The sequence below is a fragment of the Giraffa tippelskirchi genome, chromosome 11 (genome assembly GCF_054371585.1).
Source record: "Giraffa tippelskirchi isolate mGirTip1 chromosome 11, T2T-mGirTip1v1.2.pri, whole genome shotgun sequence".
In the NCBI taxonomy this organism is placed as follows: Eukaryota; Metazoa; Chordata; class Mammalia; order Artiodactyla; family Giraffidae; genus Giraffa; species Giraffa tippelskirchi.
Genome location: NC_137285.1, coordinates 110,151,803 through 110,178,351, shown reverse-complemented (window position 1 = coordinate 110,178,351; position 26,549 = coordinate 110,151,803). Strand labels below are relative to the sequence as shown.

The window sequence follows — 26,549 nt, the reverse complement described above, 5'->3', positions numbered from 1 at the left end:
AGGAGGGCTGAAAGTGACAATTGCCTCAGGCCCCAGCCGAGGCAAACTCTCAGGCCTGCACCAGCCCCACCCGCAGCCCTCCATTTAGACCTGAGCCCTCTCATTCTCATCCAACAGCACACAGCACACCTGGGAAGACTACCCGCCTCAGAATCCACCTTCTCCCAGCCTGCCGGGAGGGAAACCGAAACCTGAGCAAGGAGCTCCGCCCTCAGCTCTTCCCCACCTGGACCTCCTCCTTACCCGGCGAGCTGAGGGAACGGGGAGAGGCGGGTCAGGTGACCACCGGCGCACACTTTTGCCTCCGCCCACAGTCCTACAGAGCCGGGGCCGGAAAACACACCCCAGGGCACTTGTTGAGCGGGGCGGCGGTTTACAAGCACTGAGGTGGGGCAGGGCGGCGCTTCACCGGACGCTTCAGACGGCCGGCTGCGGGCTCGGGTCTCAGACACCTGGGCCTGGAAGCTCCCTGAGGCGGCGGGTGGGGAATGAGGTTGTTTTCAGAAAGCAAAGGAGGAGAGGTACGGGCCGGTTCCAAAGTAGATAAGACAAGAGTTGCTCCCTTTGTGCCCTCCGGGGGGAAGGTGGCGGCTATCCCGCAAATGGGGAGAAAGGGGAGCCCTTTAGCGGGAGTGCCGGTCACTTGGGGAAGGCCAGCATCCTTCTCAGGAAACAGGCTGCAATACCCTGAGCTTCAACCTTGATGGCCAGCGCCAAAAAAAGGGGGGGGGGGCAAGAAAAACCTGCAGCCCACCAATCTCATTTCCAGATTCCCTCCCTCCAGCCTAGACACGTTAATAATTAACTTGCCTACCCGGGAGCTCGCCGGCGTTGCCAGAAAAGATGAGTAATGGCCCTGGAGTCCCGGCCCCGTGCCCGCGGGCTTCTGGGCTAGGGGCTGGGACGGGCCCTGGAACAAAGCCTCCGCATTCCTCCGGGAAGGTGTGTCTGAAACTAGACCTGTCATCGGCCGCGAGAGGCTGACCCCTCGCCTCGCCCTAAGCCGGTTCTCGGAGGGAAGGCGTGGGGGCGGAGTGGGTGGCCGGGTCGCCTTTGCCCACCTCCCCTCCCCCGCACCCCGACCAGTGCCCCCAACCACAGCCGATCTCGGGAAGCCGCGCTGTCTGCTGAGAGATAATCCTGTTACCATGAATGCAGGCTGTACTTGGAGACCAATTCTCAAAACAACAAGGCTCCCTCGGCGCCCTTCCCGATGAGTAACCCAAAGCCGGTCGCCGGCTCAATGAATTCTCTCCCTGAAACTCCGGCGGCGAGCTGCGGCTCCCACACGGATGGCCGGCCGGGGACCCACCGGCTCCCGTCACGCCAGAGCCCAGACACAAAGCACCCCTAAAAGCAGCCTGCGCACCCTGCGCCCTGCCCGCCCCAAAACAGCCCGCAGCCCCCCGAAAGTTCCGGCGCGCGCGGACACACCTGCAGGCCCCCCGCGGCGGCCCCCGCCAGCCCCCAAGGGCGGCGGGGCACGCGTCCCCGGCCGGGCAGCGCCGCGGCTCCATGAGCCCGGTCCGCGAGCCGGGGCCGGTCAGCGGTCAGCGGCGCTGGGCGGCAGAGCGCGCAGGGGCCTCAGCGCGCCCGCGGCGCATCTCGCGCCCTCCTCGTCCTCCGCCGGTCTGCCCAGAGAGCCCACACCCACTTGACATCAGCACCGATCAAAGCACGTGGCGCAGCGCCAGACAGCAGACCCCGGAGGTCCAGAGCGCGCCCCGGGGTGCCGCCGCTCGGCCAAGACTGCGCGCCCGAGCGCGGCACATTCCTCTCCTTGCAGAGGATGCTGCAAGCGGGAGTGGGCTGGGAGGCGGAGGAGGGGGAGGGAAACCGGCGGAGGGGGCAGGACCTGCTGCCGACCAGCAGCGCTGCTCTGGCGCCCAGCCAGCCACCAGCAGACCTTACAGCCACTGCTCCAAGTGCCCATCGACTGTGAAGACCGGGTCGCAGGTGACCTGGGTTGCTGTCCTCTCCCCGCCAAGGATTGTCCTGACCTTGAATTCTCTTCCCCAGAATGACTCAAGGAGGCTCCTCTCTAACCACCTCCACTAAATTACTGGGTTGATTCTGCCAGGCCAGGAATGAATGGTTGGATGTGGTTGCTGACCCCTTCACCCAGGAGGCCGCTATGGCGCACCCAGGGATGCAGACCATACCCTCCGGCTTGTCGTTACACCAGCACCCTCAACTGGGTCTCCTTTCCCTCTCTCTTCTCCCAGTGCCCTTGGCCATAAGGAACAGCTCTCCTGGTTCTGCAGGCAATCAGAGACAGCACCACCCAGCAGCCCACACACACTTCTAATTCACTAATTAGCATCCATCCAAATAGTCAAACATTCAAGCATTTATTAAGGCTTAGTATATGCCAGGAGCAACAGAAGATAAACAATATTCCTACACTCATAAAGCAGATAGTCTAGTGAGGAGAGAGATATTAAAGACAAAGCAAGGTAATTAAGGTAAGAGGTGCTATAAGATTGCACACAGGGACCCTAAACTATCTTAGCTGTCAGGAAAGGTTTCCCGGAGGAAGTGACTTTTGAGCTGCTGAGGCATGAACACAAGTTATCCAGGGGAGGGAAAGTTCAGGCAAAAACCCTGGTTATTAAAGTGTAGGCCCACTCTCATTGACAGGTGGGGAGAATCAAGCAGAGGTGGACTGCCATGCCCAAGACACCTAGGCCTTTGTCCAAGAGGGGCAAGAAGCAGCTCACAGGCTCTAGAAGAGAGCCTGGCCGTCCGTCCAAAGAGGCCCTTATGTCTGCTTCCTCATCTCCCCGGAGCTAGGCTGGTCCACATCGTTACTGAGCTTTGAACAGGTAGGTGGGAACCAACTCCATCATCAATTTGCTGTATAGCTATGCCTCTAAAGAAATGCATTCCACTCTCTGGTTTCAGTTTCTTTATCTCAAGTGAGGGTTTTAGATTAGAACAGTGTTTCCTCATTTTTTTAAAAACCCATACTCTCTTTTGGATAAACATACAAATGTCATTCCTATTCTGTAGTGTCTATGATGACATCAAATCATTTTCCAAATTAAAAAATTATCATTGAATTTGCTTTTAAAGCTCTACATGTCCTTTAAGTATTCACCACTAAAAGATCTCTGCTGTAGATAACTTGGAAGCAGGAGTAAAGAAATGGTCTCCAAGCTTACCCTTTTCCTGTCATCTGTCCCCATTCCTTCAACATGAACCTGGCCACAAGCATTTATCATCTCTAGACTCATTTCTTTTATTCTTTCCAGGATAAATTGGCCAGGCAATGAACAGAAGCCATGGGTCATCCAAAAGGCATGCTGTGAAAGACTCTTTTGAATAATAATTTCCAGTGATGCTGGGAAATAGACACTTTGAAAGAAACACATAATGTTCCTGGGGACAAATTAGCTATATGACTTAAAAGCTGTAAAAGTGTACATATCCTTTGAAACATCAATTTCACATCTAAGTATTTATCCTCAAGACATAATTATGAATGAACACAGATTTATAACAGCAAATGATTGGTTAATAAGCTGTGGTATATCTTTGTAATTGAATATATGCAACTTGAAAACTGATATACGGAATATTTACTATTGACTAAAATGAGGTGAAGATTACAAGACAAATGATCCCAATTGTGTGTGTGTATGTGTAGGTTTGAGGGGGGTGGTAAGCACCTACGGTAGAATGGTACTGTGCTCATTTTTCTTACTGGATGATTCAAACCCACTTCTTAGACCAAAACGTGACGGCTCTATGGTATGTCATCTTCACGAGTAAATCTACTAACCCATATGAAAGTTAAAGAAACTTAATATTAAAACAGAACAGAATAAATATTACAGGCAGGTAAGAATACAGTTCAATTCTCTACTGCCATCCACTTATCATCAGGGATTTGATAGTAATCTTAAAGGTAGAAATGTTTTTCCCCCAGACTTTTCATATAGATTTTTCTGTTGTTCTTTCTTTGAGTCTAGTTCAATGGTTTCCCAACTTTAGAGTGCATAAGAATTACTGTCCATGTGGCTTGGGGTAACCTTCACTTCATGAGATTTTTTTCCCCTTATATGCTGAGTTAAGAACCCAAGAGCTGTATTACAGTTCAGAGGAAAAAACTACCAGAAGTATATTTACCAGGACTTCCCTAGTGGTCCAATGGCTAAGACTTGGCGCTCCCAATGCAAGGAGCCCAGGTTCAACCCCTGGTCAGGGAACTAGATCCTGCATGCCACAACTAAAGATCCTGTGTGCCACAACTAAGACCCAGCACAGCCAAATTAAAAAAAAAAAATTTTTTTAAACAGACAATTACCAAAATGTTAACAATACCGCAATTAGAGCTTTCATCTTCCTTGGGATTTTCTGTGTTTTCCAAGTGGTCTGACAATAAAGATATATTACCGAGGTAATCAGAAAATAAACTACTGCTTAAAAATAAAGGGGTTTAAAATCCTCCAAAAGATAAAAAGAAACTATGCGTTGACTTTAAAAGGGGTGACTCTGACCAGGTCTTTCATATTCCTTCTCTCTGCAAGCTCTGATACTGCCCCAGTTGGTGCCCCAACACCCAAGGACAGACAGTACATCGTCGCTAGGATACCATGCAGGAAAAACTGGCAAGAAAATTATTTTTACATTTACCTCCTGGGTCGTGCTTATAATAATGCTTAAAGCTTAGATTAAAGGGTCCAAAAGGAAGCAGCCACGACCATTCGCTAATGGATCTCCTACCCCTAAAACTCTCTACCAAATATTCTAGGTTCTTAATAAGCTGAGAACATATAAAGCATATATCTTTGGTCCTGAGGACCAAAAACTATTCAGCCTGCTTTTTCCATATCTGATGGTGCCACAGGCCATAAATCAGACCAGGCTGAGCTAGTAACTAGATGAATGATCTGTGCCTCAGTTTCCTTGCTGTTAAACAGCCTAGTCAAGGCTCTACTTTTCTTTTAAGGGGTGAATATCCCTGGTGGCTCAGATGGTAAAGAATCTGCCTGCAACACAGAAGACCCAGGTTCAATCCCTGGGTCAGGAAGATCCCCTGGAGAAGGGAATGGTTACCCACTCCAGTATCTTGCCTGGAGAATTCCATGGACAGAGGAGCCTGGTGGGCTATAGTCCATGGGGTTGTAAAGAGTCGGACATGACTGAGCAGCTAAAACTTTCACTTTTTCTTTATAAAAGTATTCGGACAAAGTGAACAAAGTGAGTAGTACCTCAGTATAGCACATTATTGTTTAATGAAAGTATATCTAGAACTTTGGGGAGGAGAAGGAGCTGGCTAGTTGTTAGTTCTCTGGCACAAAGGTGGGAAACTGCAATTTGCCTCATATTTCAAGCTCTCTGAGAACGCAGAGTGCTCACAAACCAGATGAGGGAGGTGAGGTGGGAAATATAGCTGTGCTGACTTTCTCCTGTGGTGTAACTCAAGAACTCTTAAGTCACGGACAGAAGGCGGGTGGGATTAAAAATCCAAGCTGGAGGCACAGGTTTCTCAAAACACAATAGCTAGAAACCATCAGGGCAGCATCTAAAGATGAAGGATGCTTGTATTATTTGGCTACTTTAATTCAATAATCATTAAGTCCCCTACCAAGCACAGCAACCAAGTGCATTCTCTGCTCAAAATGAGGCACATGACTTCCAAGCCAGACAGAGCTGCCATTAGGTTACATTTTAAGTCCACCTAGAGTCTAATAAAGCTAATTTCACTGTTATGGCATCTATTACAACATGGGACCTTGTTTAGAAAGGAAACAGAGAGGAGGGAAGCACAGACTTCCAGATCTGGGGATTTTGATATTTCCAGAATTGTTTCTGGAAAGGAGGTAATAAGAAGAAACTTGATTTTTGAAAGTAATTTTAATGGGACCAAATGTATGAGAATGTCTGCTCTTGTACAACTACCTAGCCCCCTTGAGAACAGACCAGCCTCACCCCCCTACTCCCCGCCGACACACACACACACACACACACACACACACACACAGAGCCAAGCAACAGCACAGGAACAGAAATGAGGCACTCTGCTTCCCCTAAGCAGGAAACATTGAACATACTGACCAAGATAGCCAACCTGGGTCTGGGACTTAGAGCTTAAGAGTCATTAAGAATGGGAAAAAAGCCTACTTGCTCCATGGTCAGTGACTAAAAGCCATGCAAATGAGTTTTAATAAAATCAAAAATTAGTAAATATGTAGCTCTACAAATTAAAAAAAAAATCAAGAACAAAATCAAATCACAAAGCACCTAATTAGCTAGAGCATGTCTATTACCAGTGATCGTCATACATCCATTTTAATCAAAATAACCTTGGTTGACTGTAAAAAAGCACATTCCAGGGGTCCACCCCTAGAGAATCTCATGCCACAATTCTAGGGTGAGCCCAAGAATCCCATATTAGCAAACAACCCGAGTTGATTTGGCTCTTTGTGGTCTAGAGCCCACAGTTTGAAAAATTTGAAGCTACAGGGCCATGAGGACCTAACACACCCATCTCTCCTAATCTCCTAGCAGGCATCACCCTACTGGACTTGAATCAATTCATAATCTAAGCTGAATGAATCCAATTGCTGCTGCTGCTGCTGCTAAGTCGCTTCAGTCGTGTCCGACTCTGTGCGACCCCATAGACGGCAGCCCACCAGGCTCTGCCGTCCCTGGGATTCTCCAGGCAAGAATACTGGAGTGGGTTGCCATTTCATTCTCCAGTGCATGAAAGGGAAAAGTGAAAGTGAAGTCGCTCAGTTGTGTCCAATTGCTACATCCTATGAAACCTCAACAAAATTGCAACAAATCTAAGGCATGATGAAGAACACCAGGAAAAAAGAAAATAGGAACCAGTACCTAGGATAGACTCTAAAACTGTTATCTTTTAAAAAGAATGAGGATAATGAAATCTTGATACTTGTCTAGATTCACTTTGCATTCACACACCAGGTACAAACCCCATGAATTCACTAGTGTTATCACAGAAACACTGCATGGACTCAGCCAGATATAAGTTAAATTATCATGGCTTAACCACTTGCCAGCTTGTTGGCCCCAGATAAGTTTTTTCTTCTCTCAGCCATTCTATTTGTTCAACTGTAAAATGGGTGTTAAACTATCTATCCCCTTAATAATATTATGAGGAATAAGTAACAGAATTGTGAAAGTGTGTGGAACATAGTAAGTACTAAATAATTATGGCAGTTTCCATTACTTAGTCAATAGATAAACATTTATTAGGGCCTCTAATGGCAGAAAGTGAAGAGGAACTAAAGAGCTTCTTGATGAGAGTGAAAGAGGAGAGTGAAAGAGCTGGCTTAAAACTCAACATTCAAAAAACTAAGATCATGGCATCCAGTCCCATCACTTCACAGCAAATAGAAGGGGCAAAAGTGGAAAGAGTGACAGATCTCATTTTTTTGGGTTCTGAAATCACTGCGGATGATGACTGCAGCCATGAAATTAAAGATGTTTGCTCCTTGGAAGGGAAGCCATGACAAACCTAGACAGTATATTAAAAAGCAGAGATATCACCTTGCCAACAAAGGTCCATATAGTCAAAGCCACGGTTTTTCCAGTAGTCATGTACAGATGTGAGACCTGGACTATAAGGAAGGCTGAGCACCAAAGAATTGATGCTTTTAAATTGTAATGCTGGAGAAGATTCCTGAGAGTCCTTTGGACTGCAAGGAGATCAAACCAGTCAACCCTAAAGAAATTAACCCCAAATATTCATTAGAAAGACTGTTGCTGAAGCTCCAATATGTTGGCCAACTGATGCAAAGCGACGACTCATTGGAAAAGACCCTGATGCTGGGAAAAATTGAAGGCAAACGGAGAAGAGGGTGGCAGAGGATGAGATGGTTAGATAGTGTCACCGACTCAATGGACATGATTTGAGCAAACTCCAGGAGAAAGTGGAGGGCAGAGGAGCCTAGCGAGCTACAGATCATGACAACAGCATTTATAATCAGGCCCTGTTTATACAGGAGATACAGTAGTGACAAAAGAGACAGAGGGACAAAATACAGATAATAAACAACTAAATAACTTCAGAGACTGATGTCTGCTATGAAGAAAACACAGCAGTGACGTGATAGAGTGAAATGGTGGTTCAGAGTATGTATCAGGAAAGGCCTAAGATGCAACATTTAAACTAAGATCTGGTAGAGGAACACTTTCAGCAAAGTGGGAGCAAAATAAATGCATTCCTGCAAAGGAAGGGCAGTGAAGCTAGAGCTCAGTGACCAGTAGGATGGGTGGTAAAGGAGGCAACTGGGGAGTCAGACAGTGAAGGTTATGGAGGCCATGTAACACGTGGTAGATTAGATTCTCTCCCAAATGCAATAAGAAGACACAGAAGGATTTAAAAGAAAAGATTGTGATGGAAGACACATGGTCTAAGTTCCCTTTTTAAAGGACTTCTGTAGCTGCTATTTGGAGAATGAGTGGGGAGGCTGGGGACAATAAAACCCTAACATTTCTTTAGTGCTTAACTATGTGCTCAGAACTGTCCTAAGAACATTACATGTATGATCTCTTTTAATTCTCATGAAAACTTTTTCTATGAGAACTATTATTATCCCAGTTTTACAGATTCTAAACCCAAGCACAGAAAGATTAGGTAACTTGCTCATCACATTAAGTGGAGGATCCAGTATGCAAACCCAGATGGTCTGACTGCAGCACCTCTCTAATTCCTTTGAAAAGAAGTAGGGAGAAATAACAACACTATCTAAAGAGACTACTACAAGAGAACAGGCAAGAGAAGGTGGAGGCTGAGGGGATGCAGCTGTGCAAAATGTCTTGGTAGCAGAGCCAAGGGGACTCACTGATGGGATTTATGACAGGGGTATAGGAAAGAGACAGGCAAAAAAGACTCCCAAGTTTTTGATTTGAGCAACAGAGCAGATGCCAGTGCAGTTCCCTGAGATGATTAAGCCTGGGGAAGAAAAAAGAAAAAAAAAAAATCAAAGGAGAGGAGGGCATTAAAATCAACCAAGAACTCAGTTTTAGACTTGTTGGTCTGAGTGGAGACTTCTGAGTGGAGAAGTCCTGAAGACAGTGACCTGTAGAAGCCTCCGCTTAGAGGGAAGGTCAGGGCTGGAGATGTAATCAGAGGGGTCTCATCATCACATGACTCCTGACTTTGTGGAAGAGGAGCTGTTCCAGCTACGGACCTCTGGTTGGTTTTAACAAGCCAGGGCAGAGTGGCATCTCAACACAAGACTATAACCTGCTTTGAGGCTGAAAGCACCCTGCACAAGCTGCCCTCTGTGGTCCGGGCAAGTCTGTATCCCAGCCCCACCCCCTGGACCAGCTTCCTGGGAGCCTATTGGGCCAAATTCTCTCAAGATGACCCCCAGCATGCCGGATCCCCGGAAGGCAACACCAAGGCTGGAGGTCCTAGAGGAGAGATTGGACTCAGGAGCTGTGAAAGGAAGTTTATCAGGCATGCTGCCAGCTTGTGAGAAAAGGACTTCTGCCCCCCTCTTCCACTTCAATACTCCTTTTTTTTTTGGTCCTCTTATCATCGAAGCCCATCCAGGTGCAAGTCCTTGGAATTGCTCACAAGGGCCAGAGTGTGATAATAATGAAAGGGTTTCCAAAATAAGCCTCCCACATTCAGGCTTCCCAAAAGGCCAGCTGACCTCCCAGCTACACCATTTCCAGAAATACAGCAACCTCATTTGAAAAAATACTTTCAGTGCTGATACCACCTTGGCTTAGAGGAAGTGGGTGTGTGCTGGAAGTCAGGTAGAGGTTGGAAGGTAAAAAACAAAAGGCAATTTTAAAAGTTCAGCTGAAACGCCAGTAACACGAAGCTGCCCATGTTTACACAGAGCTTTCCAAAACTGAGAGCAGCTTCCAAGCAGCTTTTAAAAAAAATGGCTACATCAACATGTAAAATGAAGTGGCTTTTTAGCTTAACAGAAACAGTACTAGGCTGTTCGCATTCTCCTGTCTCCTTGGGCTTAATCTCCTAGTATAATTTATACTCTTGTTGTTGCTGATTGTTTTATTTTTCATTCATATTTTATGTCTTTCCCATAAGCCGCTTTGAATCCACTGTGTAATAGGATAAAGCAGTAGATGAACAGACACATAGTTAGGGTTTCCGCACTTGTCTGGCAGCTCAGACAGTAAAGAATCCGCCTGCAGTGCAGGAGATCCAGGAGACATGGGTTCAATCTCTGGGTTGGGAGGATCCCTGGAGCAGAAAATACAACCCACTCCAGTATTTTTGCTTGGAATTTCCCGTGGACAGAGGAGCCTAGTGGGCTATAATCCAGAGTCGCAAACAGAGACACGACTGGGAGACTGAGCACGCACATACTTGGATTCTAAGCTTTCAGATTTATGTAATCAGCAAAGGTTGTTTATCATGGATATTAATTGGAGGTTGGGGGAGCAAATGTCCTGATTAATATGTAAAACACTTAAAAATTTGATCTCTTCTTAAAAAAAAGAGTCTGGTAATGACTAGCATTTACATTTTTCACATTTTTTGTCTCTAATTGCCTAAACAATAATTTATAGGGAAAATGGGTGAAATCTTATGTCCTTTATATGTATGGATGATTTTGTGGCTCTTACCATTCACATTAGGAACAGGATGCTAGCTCAATAACTGTGCTGCTTCATCTTGCAAATAAGACTTGTCAAAGCCACTGAAGGAAATCAGAATAAGACTCAATCTAAATCAAACCACAAACAAGGCTGGAATCTGTCAGTCCTTTTCTGGTATAGAGAGGTACAGGCATGTCGACGTCCACTGCTATTCTCTTGTGTTCTTCTAAATGCAGAAACAAGCTTTAGGATATTAAATAGCCAGGAGCCTGGGAACACAACTTTGGAGACATAAAAATTGTTAGGTTTTCTAAATCATTGACAGGAGCCAAAATCCTTACTGAGACTAGTGGGTCAAAGATGGAACCAAAAGCCTCGTCACGTTTACAAGCATCCCCTTAAGTGCCTTCTTCAGGAGCATTCTCTAACATAAACCTGAGTAGAGCAATTATTCAGATCCCCATGTGCAGGCAGCAAATGTTTTTGAGGCTGTTCATCCTCAAAGAAGCAAAGGAAAAGCGGTGTTTTTTTAATCACCGGAAGTCAGTGGAACCGGTATGTTGACACTCCAGAGCACACAGTAATGACAGATGCTTACAAGGCTCACCCTGAGGACTTGCAAGCTTGTGGCAGAACAGATAGATCAAATTATGCCTTGTTGCAACTTGAAATGTGTTTTATTGTCCTCTTTCTGAAGACTGATACTCCATGCAGTACCCAGTAGGTGGCAACACTGAGCCATGAGAATCTCCCATTTGCCAGTCTTAAGGAGTAGACAAAGTTTAATATAATAATAAATCCCATTCTAAAAAATTAGGTCTCTAGTAAAAGAATGACAACAGGTACAAAGTAATTAAAAACACATGCCTGACAAATCTGGAATCAAACGTACCATCACATGTATGTCCCGGCACGTTGTCACTTCCCGCCTCCACTCTCCCAATCACTGGGCGAATCCAATTATTCCCTGCTGCTGCTGCTGCTAAGTCACGTCAATCGTGTCTGACTCTGTGCAACCCCATAGACAGCAGCCCACCAGGCTCCTCCGTCCCTAGGACTCTCCAGGCAAGAATACTGGAGTGGGTTGCCATTTCCTTCTCCAACGCATGCATGCATGCTAAGTCGCTTCAGTCATGTCCGACTCTATGCGACCTTATGGACAGCAGCCCACCAGGCTCCTCTGTCCACAGGAGTCTCTAGGCAAGAGTACTGGAGTGAGTTGCCATTTCCTTCTCCCTGAGACAACCGAATTGTGCCTCTTTTCTCTCTTTCTCTCTAGTGACTTTTATGAAAATAATATTCAACTTTAATGCGCCTGCAGTTCAGGAGACAGTGTGACAAGAGCAATAAACACATTCTCTGTGTGCAAAAGCCAGGACGAATGAGTTCTGAGACTGCCGTGGCCAACCCCAGGTGTGGGCTTTCTTTCCCCACCCAACTCAAGAGAGACTGGAATGTAACAGCTGTCAGAGAGCAGCAATGGCCTGTGCCAGAAATCCTGTGCTGTGCTGCTCTAATTGCCAAGAGATAAGAACCCATAACTCACGCAGGCACTTGTGGCTCAGGCTCAGCACAGCAGGAGGAAAGCAAACAGCATGTACTCAGACCTCGCTGAGTGCACTAAGACAGACCTACACTCTCTCACCAGCTACGTGACCTTGGGCAAGCCCTCTCCCTCCCCTGAGCCTCAGTTTCCCTCGCCTGGGAGGGCAAGCACCAACATGCACTGAGTCCTACTAGGGGATCAGACTTATAGCAGGTGCACGGTGCCCTAGAATTGTTATGAACAATTTCTGAAGGATATAGTGGAGTGAAATGAACTTGGAGACATTCTGAGAGCTACTGGACAAGGTGCTTGAGCTCTCTGGACAAGAGATAGCTTGTGCCCTTGAAAGAACCTTGGTTTCCTGTGAGAGCGCTACAAGAATCACATAAAACCCTAGGCTGCTTCTGCCTTACTCATTTGTTCAGATGAGTATTTACTGAGCGATCACCGTGTGCCAGGATTATGCCAAACACTGAAGGCAACATGGCCCTGGCCTCGCGAGACTTAAAATCTAGTGGAGAAGACAAACTGTCAAAATAAGCTCACGAGTAGATGTAAATGTACTTTGATGGTAAGTACCACAAAGGAGAGGTCCGCGGCCGTCTGTAACGTGGACACCTGAGCTGAGAGAATCAACCCAGTCTGAGGGGCTGCCAGATGAGGAGGACTTAATAAGAAAGCTAGAGGACACTGTTCACACCCTCCGTGGGCCCGACACACAAAACTCAGAGGAACAAACTAGGAGGCACTCAGCTTCCTCTTCATGACCAGGGTGTTTTTCTTCTCTAACAGTAAAATCCTGAAAACCTACTCTGTTCCAGTTTTGTTTTGACTGTCAGGAAGCACTAAGTCAAATGTAAAGCTCAGCAATAATGAAGACCCTTAGCGCATGCATATTTATATTCTACCCATCCCCCTTGGTTTGTTTTCTTATTCTTACTGATATTTTCCCCAGTCTGGATTTCAAATCCCTATTTGTTTTACGAATGTATCTATCATTCATGACGTGCATGCATACTTAGTCCTGCCCGACCCTTTGTGACTCCATCATCTGTAGCCCGCCAGGCTCCTCTGTCCATGGAATTTTCCAGGCAAGAATACTGGAGTGCGTTGCCATTTCTGACTCCAGGGGATGTTCCCCACCCATGGATCAAATCTGCATCTCTTGCGTCTCCCGCGTTGTCAGGCAGGTTCTTGATTTTACCACTAAGCCACATTGTTCATGAATCCTTGGTGAAAGGTGACAGGACACACATGGCGACATTAGTACTCTTTCTAAGGCTACCGGCCTGAGCTGGGAAGAATTAACAGACTGCCCTTTGTGTCCCGACCTGGTGTGTTACCCCCGAGTCAGAGAAAGACATGTGTCTTGGTCTACTTTTGTACAAGCACTGCATTCCTTGTGGTTTGTATGATCTAACACGATGGTGCATTTTTGCAGAGACACTTTATCATGTTATGTTTCTATCTTAACACGCAGCTTTTCTCTTGCTTATTTTCCTCTGAAACATTCAATGACCCATATTTTCAGTGAGCCTATATTCTGGATGTTCCTGGATATTCCCCTCCCTTAAAAAAATTTTTTTTTCGCAATTTTCTGTTTAATAAAGGCATTTCATTAAGTGTATAACTGGAATTTTCCTTTTATACCTCTGAAAGACATGATACATACACACAGATTCTTTATCAGATCATATGTCACGATTTTTGCATCAGAAAGCAGTCACTCTTGTCCTGTGATGAATTAATGTTCACACATTGAAGGTTGAAACCAGGATAGAGATGAGGAGGGAATGTGGGAAAGGCCATTACCATTTTTCAATTTGCAGTTTATCTGCACTTCATTAAAAAAAACAGGATGTTTTATGAGTAAAAACACCATTTTTTTTAAGAAAACGATTTCTCTTCCTGGGAAGATGAAATCTTTGTAAATGAAAATTAGACATAATTCCAAGAACTGCAAATTGTGGTTCTTCTTTGGTCTGGGCCCTTTCGCATGATGAAAACCTGAACTGTTTTCCCCAAGGAAAAAAGACATAAATACAATTTTGGCCAGTTTTAAGGGATTTGAAAACCTCTGAAAGTCCATTATTCATGAACCTCCTAGGCATAATCTCCTTAAGAATGGAGCAAATACTTGAGGGTACCTGAGATGGCAGGGTGGCAGGAACATTTGTAAAAATATAAATGCTATAAAACAATAGTTATAAATAACGTAGATAAGAGCTATGAAGGTTTATAAAAAGTGAATATAAAATTATATTTTAAAATTCACTTATTTGATGTTTGTTTTAAGTCAATTTTATATGTCTACTGCAAAAATGCAGAGGTGAAACAGGAATGCCTGAAATTTGGCATGCCTGAAGTTTAAGGAACACTGCATAGAGGATTCACAAAATGTGGATGTAAAACACTGCAGATACATTCTAAAAGTCATTAAACATTTGTCCAAATCCATAGAACGTACAGCCCCAAGAGTAAGCCCTAATGCAAACTATGGACTTTCGGTCATAATGATGTGTCAGTACAGCTTCATCAACTATAAGAAATGTACCACTCAGGCGAGGGATGGTGATAATGCGGGAGGCTGGTGCATATGTGGGGGTAGGGGTATGTGGGAAATCTCTGTACCTTCTGCTCAGTTTTGCTGTGAAACTAAAACTGCCCTAAAAAAATAAAGTCTCTTTTAAAAAAGTCATTCTCATAAAGCAGCTCATTCAAAGACACTGGTTCTTCCTTTTCTCTCTCCTCATGTTCCCCCAGACCAGCTGCCTTGGCAACACACACCCATGTCACTCTTGTCCGTCCTCCCAGCTTTCCTTCTATTACAAGCCAGGGGATTCCTGGTCTCCTGCAAAGATTACAAAGGGTGACAGGCTTCTCTGGCACCGGAGACATGTAGGGGTAAAGGGTAGGGATTTCCCTGAGCTGCTTGTGCAGAGGTAACTGACCAGGGTGAGGCGACAAAGACCAGCGGCGTTTCACTGACACCCAGGATCTGATGAGATCCAGCGTCGTCACAGGAAGGGAGTCAGAAAGCCAGGAGCTCAGACAATGTGCCAGGCTTGCCAAATTGAAGCCAGGGCCACTGGGGGCGGGACAAGAAGGGTAGGGATGACATTAAGACAGGTGTGGGGTGGGGGAGTCGTCTCCTCTTTACAAACAATCAGAACCTTAGATCAGTGACCATCTCGCCCTGCTGGACTGTAACTCCCAAGAGAAGGATCACTTGTGTCTATTCTCAGCTTCTTATCTCCAGGCCCCAGCACTGTGCCCAGCACACAGTAGGCACTTTGAAGGAACGGAAAAACAGTGGCTAGCAGGTGCTTTGTACCAGCAGACGCTCAGGAGATGGTTCTATTAAAGCAAATGAACTGCTTATCATTTAAAAGAGAAGAAAAGAGCAAATGAACCCAGAAAACACAGTCCCTTTGCTTTTTTCACTTCCTGTAGGCAAGTCCAAGGTAGCAAACAAAATGGAAGAATAATTGAGACCAAAATTAAAAGCTGGCTCTGGCTCCGCTAGAGCTGGCCAAGTGGTCCAGACACAGGTGAACTCCTCCACTAACCGCTCGGCTCTGAAGTCATTTCAGTCTACTCCATCCCCAGAAAAGGGGGACTGTGGTACTGAGACTCAGGTGTCCCTATTCTCTGGATACAGTGTGGTGAGGGAGTGACATGCCTCTCTCGGGCTCAAGCCTAGCACCTGTGTCCAGGAAATATCTACACTCAGAAGAAGAAGCGTTAGTAGCAGTGTCGGGCTGAGTGCCCCTCCTGGCTGCGGGGGGAGGAGGGAGTCTCCCAGAGTCACAGCTGCCTTTTAGAAACGGGTACCCCAAGCTGTTGGGATGATTGGGTACCTCTCATTAGAGATACCTTACCTAGCTGGACCCAATGTTGATTACCAAACAAACACTCCTTCACCTCAGAGCCGGAAGCAGTCTTCAAAACAACAAATCCAAGGACAACCCCTTTAAAATAACCCTGCTGACTAACGGTCTAGCTTGGACACCCCCTATGATGAGGGACTCCTACCTCTCCAGGCAACCAGCTCCATCTTTGGGTGCCTCTACTGAAATTCCAGACCTCTATTTTTCTCTAGAAAAAAAAAAGAAAACGATTCCAGGGCACTCCTGAACCACATACCCCAGGGAGAGGGGTACCACAGGAGAACATGCTTCAGTTTTCCCTTTTACCAGCCTGGGGAAACTTTTAATTTAGAACCACTGACTTCCAGAATCTCCAGAACTAGAAACGATGGCAGTAACAGCTAACGTTTCTACAACACTTACTATGGGTCAAACGTGCTAAGAGCTTTACAGGCATTGTCTCATTTGATGTAACATTTAATGCTCACACTCTCCTTTGTGCAAGATATTATTCATTAACTTTTTTATACATGAGGAAACGAAGCCTTAGAGAGTTAATAAAACTTGCCCAAGGTCACACAGTGAAGAAGTAGGTAAGCTAGGAATGAAACCCAAGGATTTGTATTTGCCTTGTTTTGTTTTATTTAGCAGTTAGAATACTTTTTTTAAAAAATGGGATCTTATATTGTCAAGACCCGATAAATAAAATAAAGCAGTACTGTGCATGCAGGCCCCTAAGACAATGACATACTTTGATTATAATTAATATACCTTAAATTCCTCTACTAAAAGTACTTCCCTCAAAGCGAGTCTTATCGCTTTGTTCACTGCTCTTCCTGGTGCTTGTAACAGCACCTGGCACATAAGAGGTACTGAAAAAATATTGTTGAATGAATGAATCCAATGTTCACACAATATTTACTATCTTCCAGGCACTGTTCAAAGGACCTTCCAGGTGTTAATTCAATTAACCTCACAATAGGTTCTATTATCCTCATTTTACAGATAAGGAAACTGAGGCACAGAGAGGTCAAGTAGGTTTCCCAAGGTCACACAGTTAGCAGTAGAAGAACGGGAATTCAATCTGGGGTCAGACTTTGGGTCTCTTTAACTATATTGAACTATTCTATTCCCTTAGTTTTCAACAGGAGAAAGATCTGAGGCCTACAGAAGTGAGACTATTTGCCACAGAAACTATTAACAGAAGGGGAAACTGATCTTCTGGGCTTTTACTATCAACTGTTTGTGTACCCTGGACATGCTGCCTTTTAATTTCTCATAATCCCATCATGAGGTAGACACAAGAGCTTTTTAGCACTACCACTTTGTTGATGAAGAAAATGGTCTGAATTCCCAGGAATGCTGCCATTTAAGGAGAAATTCAGTGACCAGTGCTACTCCAACTTGGCCACTGCTTGGTAGCTAAATCTGCCTTTCTTAACCTCACTCTGTGAATGCCTGACTGGGCCTCACACACTGTAATCACCAAACAACATCAAGGGAAGAGAGAGAAAGCAGAGGCCTAGAGAGAGGTCAAAAACGATTAGGAAAAAGGGTGAGCCGTGCTTCCATTGCTATTTCATTTCATCCCATGTCCACAGTTAAAATACAAACTGCAGTGTTCGCTATAAACTGCTGTCTTCAGGGCTTGGCAGGTCTGCAGTAAAAAGCCAATCTGAGCAAAGCAATTTCTCACTTAGGCTTCTTTCTTGCCCCACATAGAGATGTTAGAAGATTTTCTTTTAAAATAATAGATAAGTCGCACTTGCCCTTCAGACCAAATTTCATGAAATTCTCACCTCAAAACAAAGCATCAGTGATAATAAACAATACTACAAACATTTAAGGTCAAGTTAAATGATTCAGAATAACTCTTCTGGATGTTCATCTCAAAAGTAAAACCCATCTTTCGAATCTGCAAGGTAAACATCATAAACTTTTTGAACTGGCCCACAAGATTGACTTCAAACCTAAAGCAGCACTGTTGAATGAAATATGTGAGCCACATATGCAATTTCAAACTTTCTAGCAGTCACATTAAAAAAGGTAAGAAGAGGTGGGTAGGATGGGCTGGGAGACTGGGATTGACAGATACACACTATTATGTATAAAACAGATAACTAATGAGAACAGACTTTATAGCACACCAAACTCTACTCAGTGCTCTGTAGTAACCTAAATGGGAAGGAAGTCCAAGGAAGAGGGGATATATGTACACATGTGGCTGATTCACTTTGCTGTACAGCAGAAACTAACACAACATTGTAAAGCAACTATACTCCAATTAAAAAGGGGGGTAAAAAGAAATCGGTACAAACTAAATATATCCAAAATACTATCATTTTAAACATGTAATCACTATAAAAGTTATTGACATTTCACTTTTTTTTTAAGGATTAAGTCATCTAAACCTGTTACGTATTTCAAAGCCATAGTATAACTCAATCCAGACTAGGAGAAGTTCTAGTCCTAAGCAGCACAATAAAGGACAGAAACGGTGTGGACCTATCAGAAGCAGAAGATACTAAGAAGAGGTAGCAAGAATACACAAAACAACTATACAAAAAAGATCTTAATGACCTGGATAACCAAGATGGTGTAATCACTCACCTAGAGCCAGACATCCTGGAGTGTGAAGTCAAGTGAGCCTTAGGAAGCATCACTACGAACAAGCTAGTGGAGGTGATGGAGCTCCAGCTGAGCTATTTCATGTCCTAAAAGATGATACTGTTAATGTGCTGCATTCAATATGCCAGCAAATTTTGAAAACTTGACAGTGGCCACAGGACTGGAAAAGGTCAGTTTTCATTCTAATCCCAAAGAAGGCCAATGCTAAAGAATGTTCAAACTACTGCACAATTGCACTCATCTTCCTCACTAGCAAAGTAATGCTCAAAATCCTTCAAGCTAGGCTTCAACAGTATGTGAGCCAGGAACTTCCAGATGTACAAGCTAGATTTAGAAAAGGCAGAGGAACTAGAGATTAAATTGCAAACATCTGCTGGATCATAGAAAAAGCTAGAAAATCCTAGAAAAACATCTACTTCTGCTTCATTGACTATGCTAAAGCTTTTGACTGTGTAAACCACAACAAACTGGAAAATTCTTAAAGATATGGGAATACCAGACCACCTTGCCTGCCTCCTTCAAAACCTGTAAGCAAGTCAAGAAACAACAGTTAGAACCAGACATGGGAACAACAGACTGGTTCCAAATTGGGAAAGGAGTATGCAAGGCTGTATATTGTCACTCTGCTTATTTAACTTGTATGCAAAGTACATCATGTGAAACGCAGGGCTGGATGAAGCACAAGCCAGAATCAAGATTGTGGGGAGAGATATCAATAATCTCAGATATGCAGATGACACCACCCTTATGGCAGAAAGCAAAGAGGAATTAAACAGCCTCTTGATGAAGGTGAAAGAGGAGAGTGAAAAAGTTGGCTTAAAACTCAACATTCAAAAAACTAAGATCATGGCATCCAGTCCCATCACTTCATGGCAAATAGATGGGGAAACAATGGAAACAGTGACAGACTTTATTTATTTGGGCTCCAAAATCACTGCAGATGGCGACTGTAGCCATGAAATTAAAAAACTCTTGCTCCTTGGAAGAAAAACAATGACAAACCTAGACGGCTTATTAAAAAGCAGAGATATTACTTTGCCAACAGAGGTCCATATAGTAAAAGCTGTGGTTTTTCCAGTAGTCATGTTCGGATGTGAGAGCTGGACAATAAAAAAGGCTGAGCATCAAAGAATTGATGCCTTTGAACTGCGTTACTGGAGAAGACTCCTGAGAGTCCCTTGGACTGCAAAGAGATCATACCAGTCAATCCTAAAGGAAATCAGTCCTGAATATTCATTGGAAGGGTTAATGCTGATGCTGAAGTTCCAATACTTTGGCCACCTGAGGCGAAGGGTCGACTCACTGGAAAATACCCTGATGCTGGGGAAGATTGAAGGCAAGAGCAGAAGGGAGCGAGAGGATGAGATGGTTAGATGGCATCACCAACTCAGTGGACATGGAGTTTGAGCAAATTCCGGGAGATGATGAAGGACAGGGAAGCCTGGTGTGCTGCAGTCCATGGGGTCGCAAAGAGTCGGACATGACTGAACAACTGAAGAACAACATTATTGTTATAAGCAGGCACATGTAGCTAGCGGCTACCTTTATAGGACAGCACAGACCGCAAGCTTTCAACTCCCAATCATAAATGTCTGGCATGGTCTTCCCTCCACAGACAGACTAAAGCTCAGAATCAGAGGCTTTTTAACAGCAAAGAATTTGTTCTCAGGCCAGAGCACACGTTCTTGTTACTTACCATTAAATCCTATCAAAATCCACTGCAGGCTTAAAAGCTGTGTTACAGTGGTAACTCTGATTTAATCATTGCAGAAAAGGGGATTGTTATAATGATAAATAGGAACGATAATCCCTTACTTTTACTGAGCCCACAGAGAAGTACTGTCACTCATCACCTCATCAGATGCCCATGCTGGACAACTCTGGCACTCCCAGAGCCGGAGGGACAGGAAGTCACCCAGGCAGACAGAGGTAGCACCAAGAGAAGCTAAGCCCAGGGCTGGCCTCAGAGTCCTGGTTCTGTCTTGGGTTCCCTAACTGAGCCCTAGATCAGAAGCACCTGGAGGCGCTTATTTAAAACGCAGACTTCCAGGCCCTGCCCAGATATACTGGAGCAGTCTAGCGTAGGGGAGAAAGGCAGAATCCCAGAATCGGTATTTTAGAAATCTTTCCCAGGTGATTCTGTTGCCTATCTTTGGGTATGACTCCACCAAATCACCTTACAAGTATTAAAATGCCTCTCTTAAAAAAAAAAAAAAAACAACAGTGTGAAAAAACAAGGTGTTACTCTTTATGCAGGAGATTTCTTTTACTGATGAATTGAACTGTTGGAGTTACTCCTTTCACTTGTGCTGAGGTGTGTTACAACAAATAGGTTTATGAGACTTGTTGGATTCATGCTGAGCAAATTGTTGGAGATGTTTTTCTTTGCATTTTCTGACACTGATAATAATCACAACAGCCAATATTTATTAGTTACTATGTTCCACAAACACACATTATCTCATTTAAACCTTAACAACAATCCTAAGAGATTGGTGCTATTATTATGCCTTACTCAATTTATGGGTGAGGAAGCTGAGGCTCAGAAGAGTTAATACTTTTAATCAAGCTTAGTTTAGATCTGTATAATGCAAAAGCTTCATTATCATTATTCCTCCTAATATGAAAACTTGCTAGGCTTCTTCCCAGCATCTGGTGTGTTCTGACCTTACAAACACGGGGGGACCACTAACAGATTCAGCTCACTTTTACACAGGTGTTCCTCCTCTGTTATCCCACAGTTCACCAAACTTGTCTCTACTCGACTGTTGTCTGCCTTCTCCAACAACCTGAGAGTTCCTTAAGGATTACGCCCCTTTCTGTTGTATGTATCGCTGTATCCTTGAACTTCACAAAGCCCTGCAGTACTTGGTGAGTGTAGGATAGATGGATAGATACAAGTCTGAAAGGAGAAGACGGAGATCTAGATCACTGGACTTTATCAGCTGAATAAATGGAAGCTTCATATGGTTTCCAGAGAAGACAATGGCACCCCACTCCAGTGTTCTTGCCTGGAGAATCCCAGGGATGGCGGAGCCTGGTGGGCTGCTGTCCATGGGGTCGCACAGAGTCGGACACGACTGAAGCGACTTAGCAGCAGCAGCAGCAGCCATATGGTTTCTAAGCAGGGGGACAGGATAAAAGTTTTGATGCAAGAGTATCCGGCACTCTCTAGAGATGAGGGACTGATGAGGACATGGGGAGGGGGATGGGAGAGGGTGACATTGGCTTTACATATAGAAGATCTGAAGGGAAGAAGGTTTGGTACTGGAATACAGCAAAGATGATATTAAATATAGTTTCAAAGGAATCAAGGATCTGGGCCTAGGAAAAGGCTAGACCATGGGCCCAGTAGGTATGTGATCAGGAAGAAAAGTCCTACAAAGTCTCTACTTTCTCTCTCTGGCTCAAAGGACATTGCTGCTTCATGCTATCATTTAGGTCACAGGTGTATTTGGTTTTGTTTCTAAGGGAACATCCTTAAGGCCCATCCCAGTCTGCTTATGACTGAGCCACAGACAAGAACCAGGGGGATTGCCCGCCTCCATGGTTTCCTTGGTCTCCTCAGTCACAGGGCAGCCAGAGCCTCCACCGTTGGGAAGTTGCTCCCTTTCCAGAGTCCGCCTCACGAGGGCAGCAGGCACTGTCTGTGGTACCACCCACACTCTTGTGGTACCACCCACACTCTTGTCAGCCACTAGCTCCTGCTAGAGACCCAAAGGGAACCAGCACCCCCCAAGCCACATCCCAGTGGGTCTGAGGCTCAGGCTCCCAGGTTGGCTCCCAGGAGCTCCTCCCAAATGGTCGAGTCACTGGATAACAGCCTGAAGAGGACTGGACACCTGCCGGAGTAAAAATCCTGAAACCATGCCCCCCTGCACCTCTTAAAGTCTGACACCCTCCTTCCTGAACTTCATACCACAAGGCAGGATTACATCAGCCTGAAAGTGAGGGCAGACAGGAACTTTGAAATTGAACACTGAATATTTTTAAGGCTTAGGAATAACTGAGATTTTTGTTTGTGTGTGTGGACTTTTTTGATGTGTTCAAAGAAATTTCACTTCAAGTATCTCCCAAGAGGTTCACAGCATCAAGATGCACAGAGGGCGCCACAAACCTGCCCACAAAGCCCGACTCCAGTGCCTCATTAGAATGGCAAATCAGGGTATTTGAAGGCAAATCAGGTTGTGAAGTGAAATTTCTGTAGAAAACAGCAGAGAGTACTCATTACTGACAGGTCCCAACTTGCTGTGGGTCTTAATGAGCGTTGTTAGACTCGGGCTCTGGCAACACACTCCCACTGCGCAGAGGAGACCTAGGGGAACAGTCCCTCGGCCACCTCTCTGCTCTGTGAGGTATTTTCCTCTCTGCTGATCAAAGTAGAGGAAGAAGGAGTCATTCTCAAGTTAAAAAACCCATCCCAGCTGAGGAATTCAAAGGCCCTTAATCCCTTGGTAAAAGGGCAAAGTGACTGGGTTATCTGGGCTGGAGGTTCCAAAATGCAACTACATCAGCATCAACACGCTTCCCTGGGAGCCTGTAACTAATACAGATGCCAGGACCCTACAGGACCTGAGGAGCTGTGGCATTTGTAAACTGCTGTGACCACTGAAGAAGAGATTGTTTTCTCAAGTAGTGGATTGTAAAAACACATCTGAATGTATCTCAGTGCCTCACCCTCTATTTCCCTCACACCAGGAAGGTGACAGCAGTCATAGCAACGAGAAGAAAGGAAAATAGTAAAGCCACATCTGCACAAATATAAATATATATATAATACACACATACCCAGGTGAGCTGTGAGGTAGGATGAGGGAGACACACACACACACAGACACACAGACACACACACACAGACACACACACACACAGACACACACACACACACAGACACACACACACACACACACACCAGCCTCTACCAAGTTCACAGCAGGCGGAGACGATGGAAAAAAAAACACATAGAAACTTAAAGCAAGGAGATACACTTTGACGTTAAACATGGATGGAAGTGTTTCAGGACTGGATCATGACCTCTAGGTTTCCCACAGCCTCTCTTTTCCTTCCCCAACTGTCACAGCAGTTTACAAATGCCACAGCTCCTCAGGTCCTGTAGGGTCCTGGCATCTGTATTAGTTACAGGCTCCCAGGGAAGCGTGTTGATGCTGATGTAGTTGCATTTTGGAACCTCCAGCCCAGATAACCCAGTCACTTTGCCCTTTTACCAAGGGATTAAGGGCCTTTGAATTCCTCAGCTGGGATGGGTTTTTTAACTTGAGAATGCCCCCAGGGATATCCTCAGCTCACAGGGAGAACAGCATGCCCTGCAGGTGACCGGTCCACACAGATGCCCACACTCTCACTTCCTCAGCATTATCTTCAGGGCAGGAAGTCACCTCCTCAGTGTGGCGTTCAAGCCCTCATGACCTGACTTTTTTTGTGTGCTTCCCTGCACATGTTTCCAACAAGCCAAACCAGACCCCCTGTCATTCCCATACTCTGGATTTCTCACCTCCATGCCTTGCTCATGCTGGTTCCTCCTCTCAGAAAGCCCCCCCCCCCCCCGCCCTCTGAGCCCTCTTCTCTTTACCTTCTCATCTTTACTCATCAAGTCTTATCTGTCCATCTGGTTCAGTGTAACTCCCTCACCTCCTTTGTGCTCCCCTCCCATTCACCACGTTTCAAAGCCATGCCTTCCAACCAAGCCCTGATTCCACCTGTGGGGAGCCTAGGAGACATTTCAGGCTTAGCGGATTCATTTAAGATTGGCTCACAGTCCAAAAACCAGGAGTTCTCGGATTTCAGTGTGAATAAATTCACCCAGGAGGGGGTTAAAAATGCAGGCTGCAGAACCATAATCCCAGTGAGTCTGGTTCTGTAAATCTGAATAGGGCCCAAAAGCCTGGATTTTAAACAAATACCTCATTATACACACAAAACACTTGAGAAATAGAAAACACTTGGAGAAATATTACTCAGCAGTTAACTTACAACAAATCCCCCCAGAATTATACATTCATTTCATTGTCTGACTGCCCACTGGATGCTTGTCCTCAGCAATTGGGGGAGTAAAAAAGAGAATTAAGGATCAGATCTTGGCCTGAGAGTCTAGCACAGAGTTAAAAGAGAAATATAAATTACCAAAGTAAACCAAAGCACAAGAAAGAAAGTAGCAAATGCCATCAAAGTATGGAGATCATGAGCCACAGAAATTCAGAGAGAAAGCAACCAAACAGAAGACAAAGGGTAAGGGAAGGTGAGCATCCTGAATGATCAGCAAGATGAGGTTTTGAGAAAGAGATTCTGGTCACTAAAGTCAAACTGTCTAAAGAGGAGGGGGAATTAGGCCTGACAATGGCCTTTGGACTTGGTGAGTAGGAAGCCAAGCAGACCTTAAAGAGTGGAGGGTGAAAACCAGACAGCAAATTCTTAGAGTGAGTGAGTGAGTGGAAGCAGAGGAAGACCACAGAAAAGGGAGGGAGAGCAGAGAGCTAAGAATGATTTTCCAAGAGCTGAGAAGGGTTTCCTCTTTTCCTGTAGGCCATGCCTTAGCATTTGTGAGGTGAGACTATGGAGAACCATAGCCCTGGGCATGGCCCTGACTACCAGGTTGAAATCTCAGGTTAAAGCAGAGCAGCCCTCAAAGGAATGGAGGAAGAGCTCCTACACCAATGATGGGAAGAGAGGCCCACTCTGGGAAGGTTTCAGGATCTATTTATTCCTGGTAAAAAGTTCTCCCCTTATGTTCCTAAAGACACAACTCGGCTGTGTTTGGGCTGGGGTGGGTAGGGAGGTGATCCTGTCCCCTGCTGTCTGGAATACAGACAGAATGGCTGGAGTTCAAGGGGCCATCTTAAGCTTTGAGATGAAAGCCATGTCCTAGGGATGGCAGAGCAAAGCAGAGCAAGATTAGAGTTCTCGAGGCCCACAAGACTTTTTGAGACCAGTCTAACTGAGATGACTATCTCCAGACTTTTGGGTGAAACAGAAATAAACTTCTTTAAGTAAGTCTCTGTTATGTCAGGTTTTCTATGATTTGCAACTAAACATAACCCTAAGACAAATAAGAATAATGATTTTTAACTTTAAAAAATTCATAGACCTCCATTATAACAGTTATCACTTGCCACTCCATGGACTGACTGTAGCCCACCAGGCTCCTCTGTCCATGGGACTTTTCAGGCAAGAATACTGGAGGGGGTTGCCTTTTCTTCCTCCAGGGAATCTTCCTGGCCTAGGGATTGAACCTGCATCTCCTGTGTCTCCTGCATTGCCGGTGGATTCTTTACCCACAGAGCCATTGGAGAAGCCCATAACAGTTATACCTTTGGTATTTTTGGCTGTAAAAAATACAAAAGGACATAGAGCATCTATGAATTCAGTAAGGTATTTAAATTAAATTAAGATATTTTAATTTCACCTTTCATAATGGCATCTATGTACCTTTGAAAAATAATATTTTTGACAAATGACATTGTTTATTCAGTCTGCAGATAATGTTTAGCATCCATGTGAATTTGCTGACCTACTGCAATAATTATGAGGTTCCCCTCAAAGAATCTACAGCCCCAGGTTGGGGACTCACTGTCCTCAAACAAGACAGGGAGGCTCGAAGGCTAAGGATTAAGTTGCCACATGTACAAGAGGGGACAAAGAAAGGGCACTGCAGGCAGAGGGGAACAGCTTATGCAGAGGCATGGAGCTGATGCTACTAGATCCAACTGGATGATACATTCTCATAAACTACTCTTAAACCTTGGTCTTCTTCATAATAATCAGCCAAATACCTTGCACTGGTTAAATGACTAAATGCATGCAAGAATATATGAATCAAAGAAAATTATCAGCAAGTTCTTGTGAGATCTAGAGTGACTGTAATCTACAAGACACCCTAAAGTTAAAAAAAAAAAAAAAAGAGTAACAGCAATTATGTATACCATCCCAACTTA

General features: G+C 44.9%; 1 protein-coding gene across 6 annotated transcripts in view; it reads right to left on the bottom strand.

The window, feature by feature from the left end:
• PLEKHA7 (pleckstrin homology domain containing A7) overlaps nucleotides 1–26,549 on the bottom strand; it is a 220,232-nt gene that overhangs the window by 139,792 nt on the left and 53,891 nt on the right. For 2 of the 6 annotated variants that reach the window (XM_081541492.1, XM_081541491.1), the window contains exon 1: nucleotides 1,435–1,806. The exons of the other annotated variants lie outside the window; for them this stretch is intronic. In XM_081541492.1, coding sequence (XP_081397618.1) covers nucleotides 1,435–1,517 — 83 coding nt within the window. In that variant the 5' untranslated portion in view covers nucleotides 1,518–1,806. Of the gene's footprint in view, nucleotides 1–1,434; nucleotides 1,807–26,549 lie in introns of those variants that run through there. 6 annotated transcript variants of the gene reach the window in all.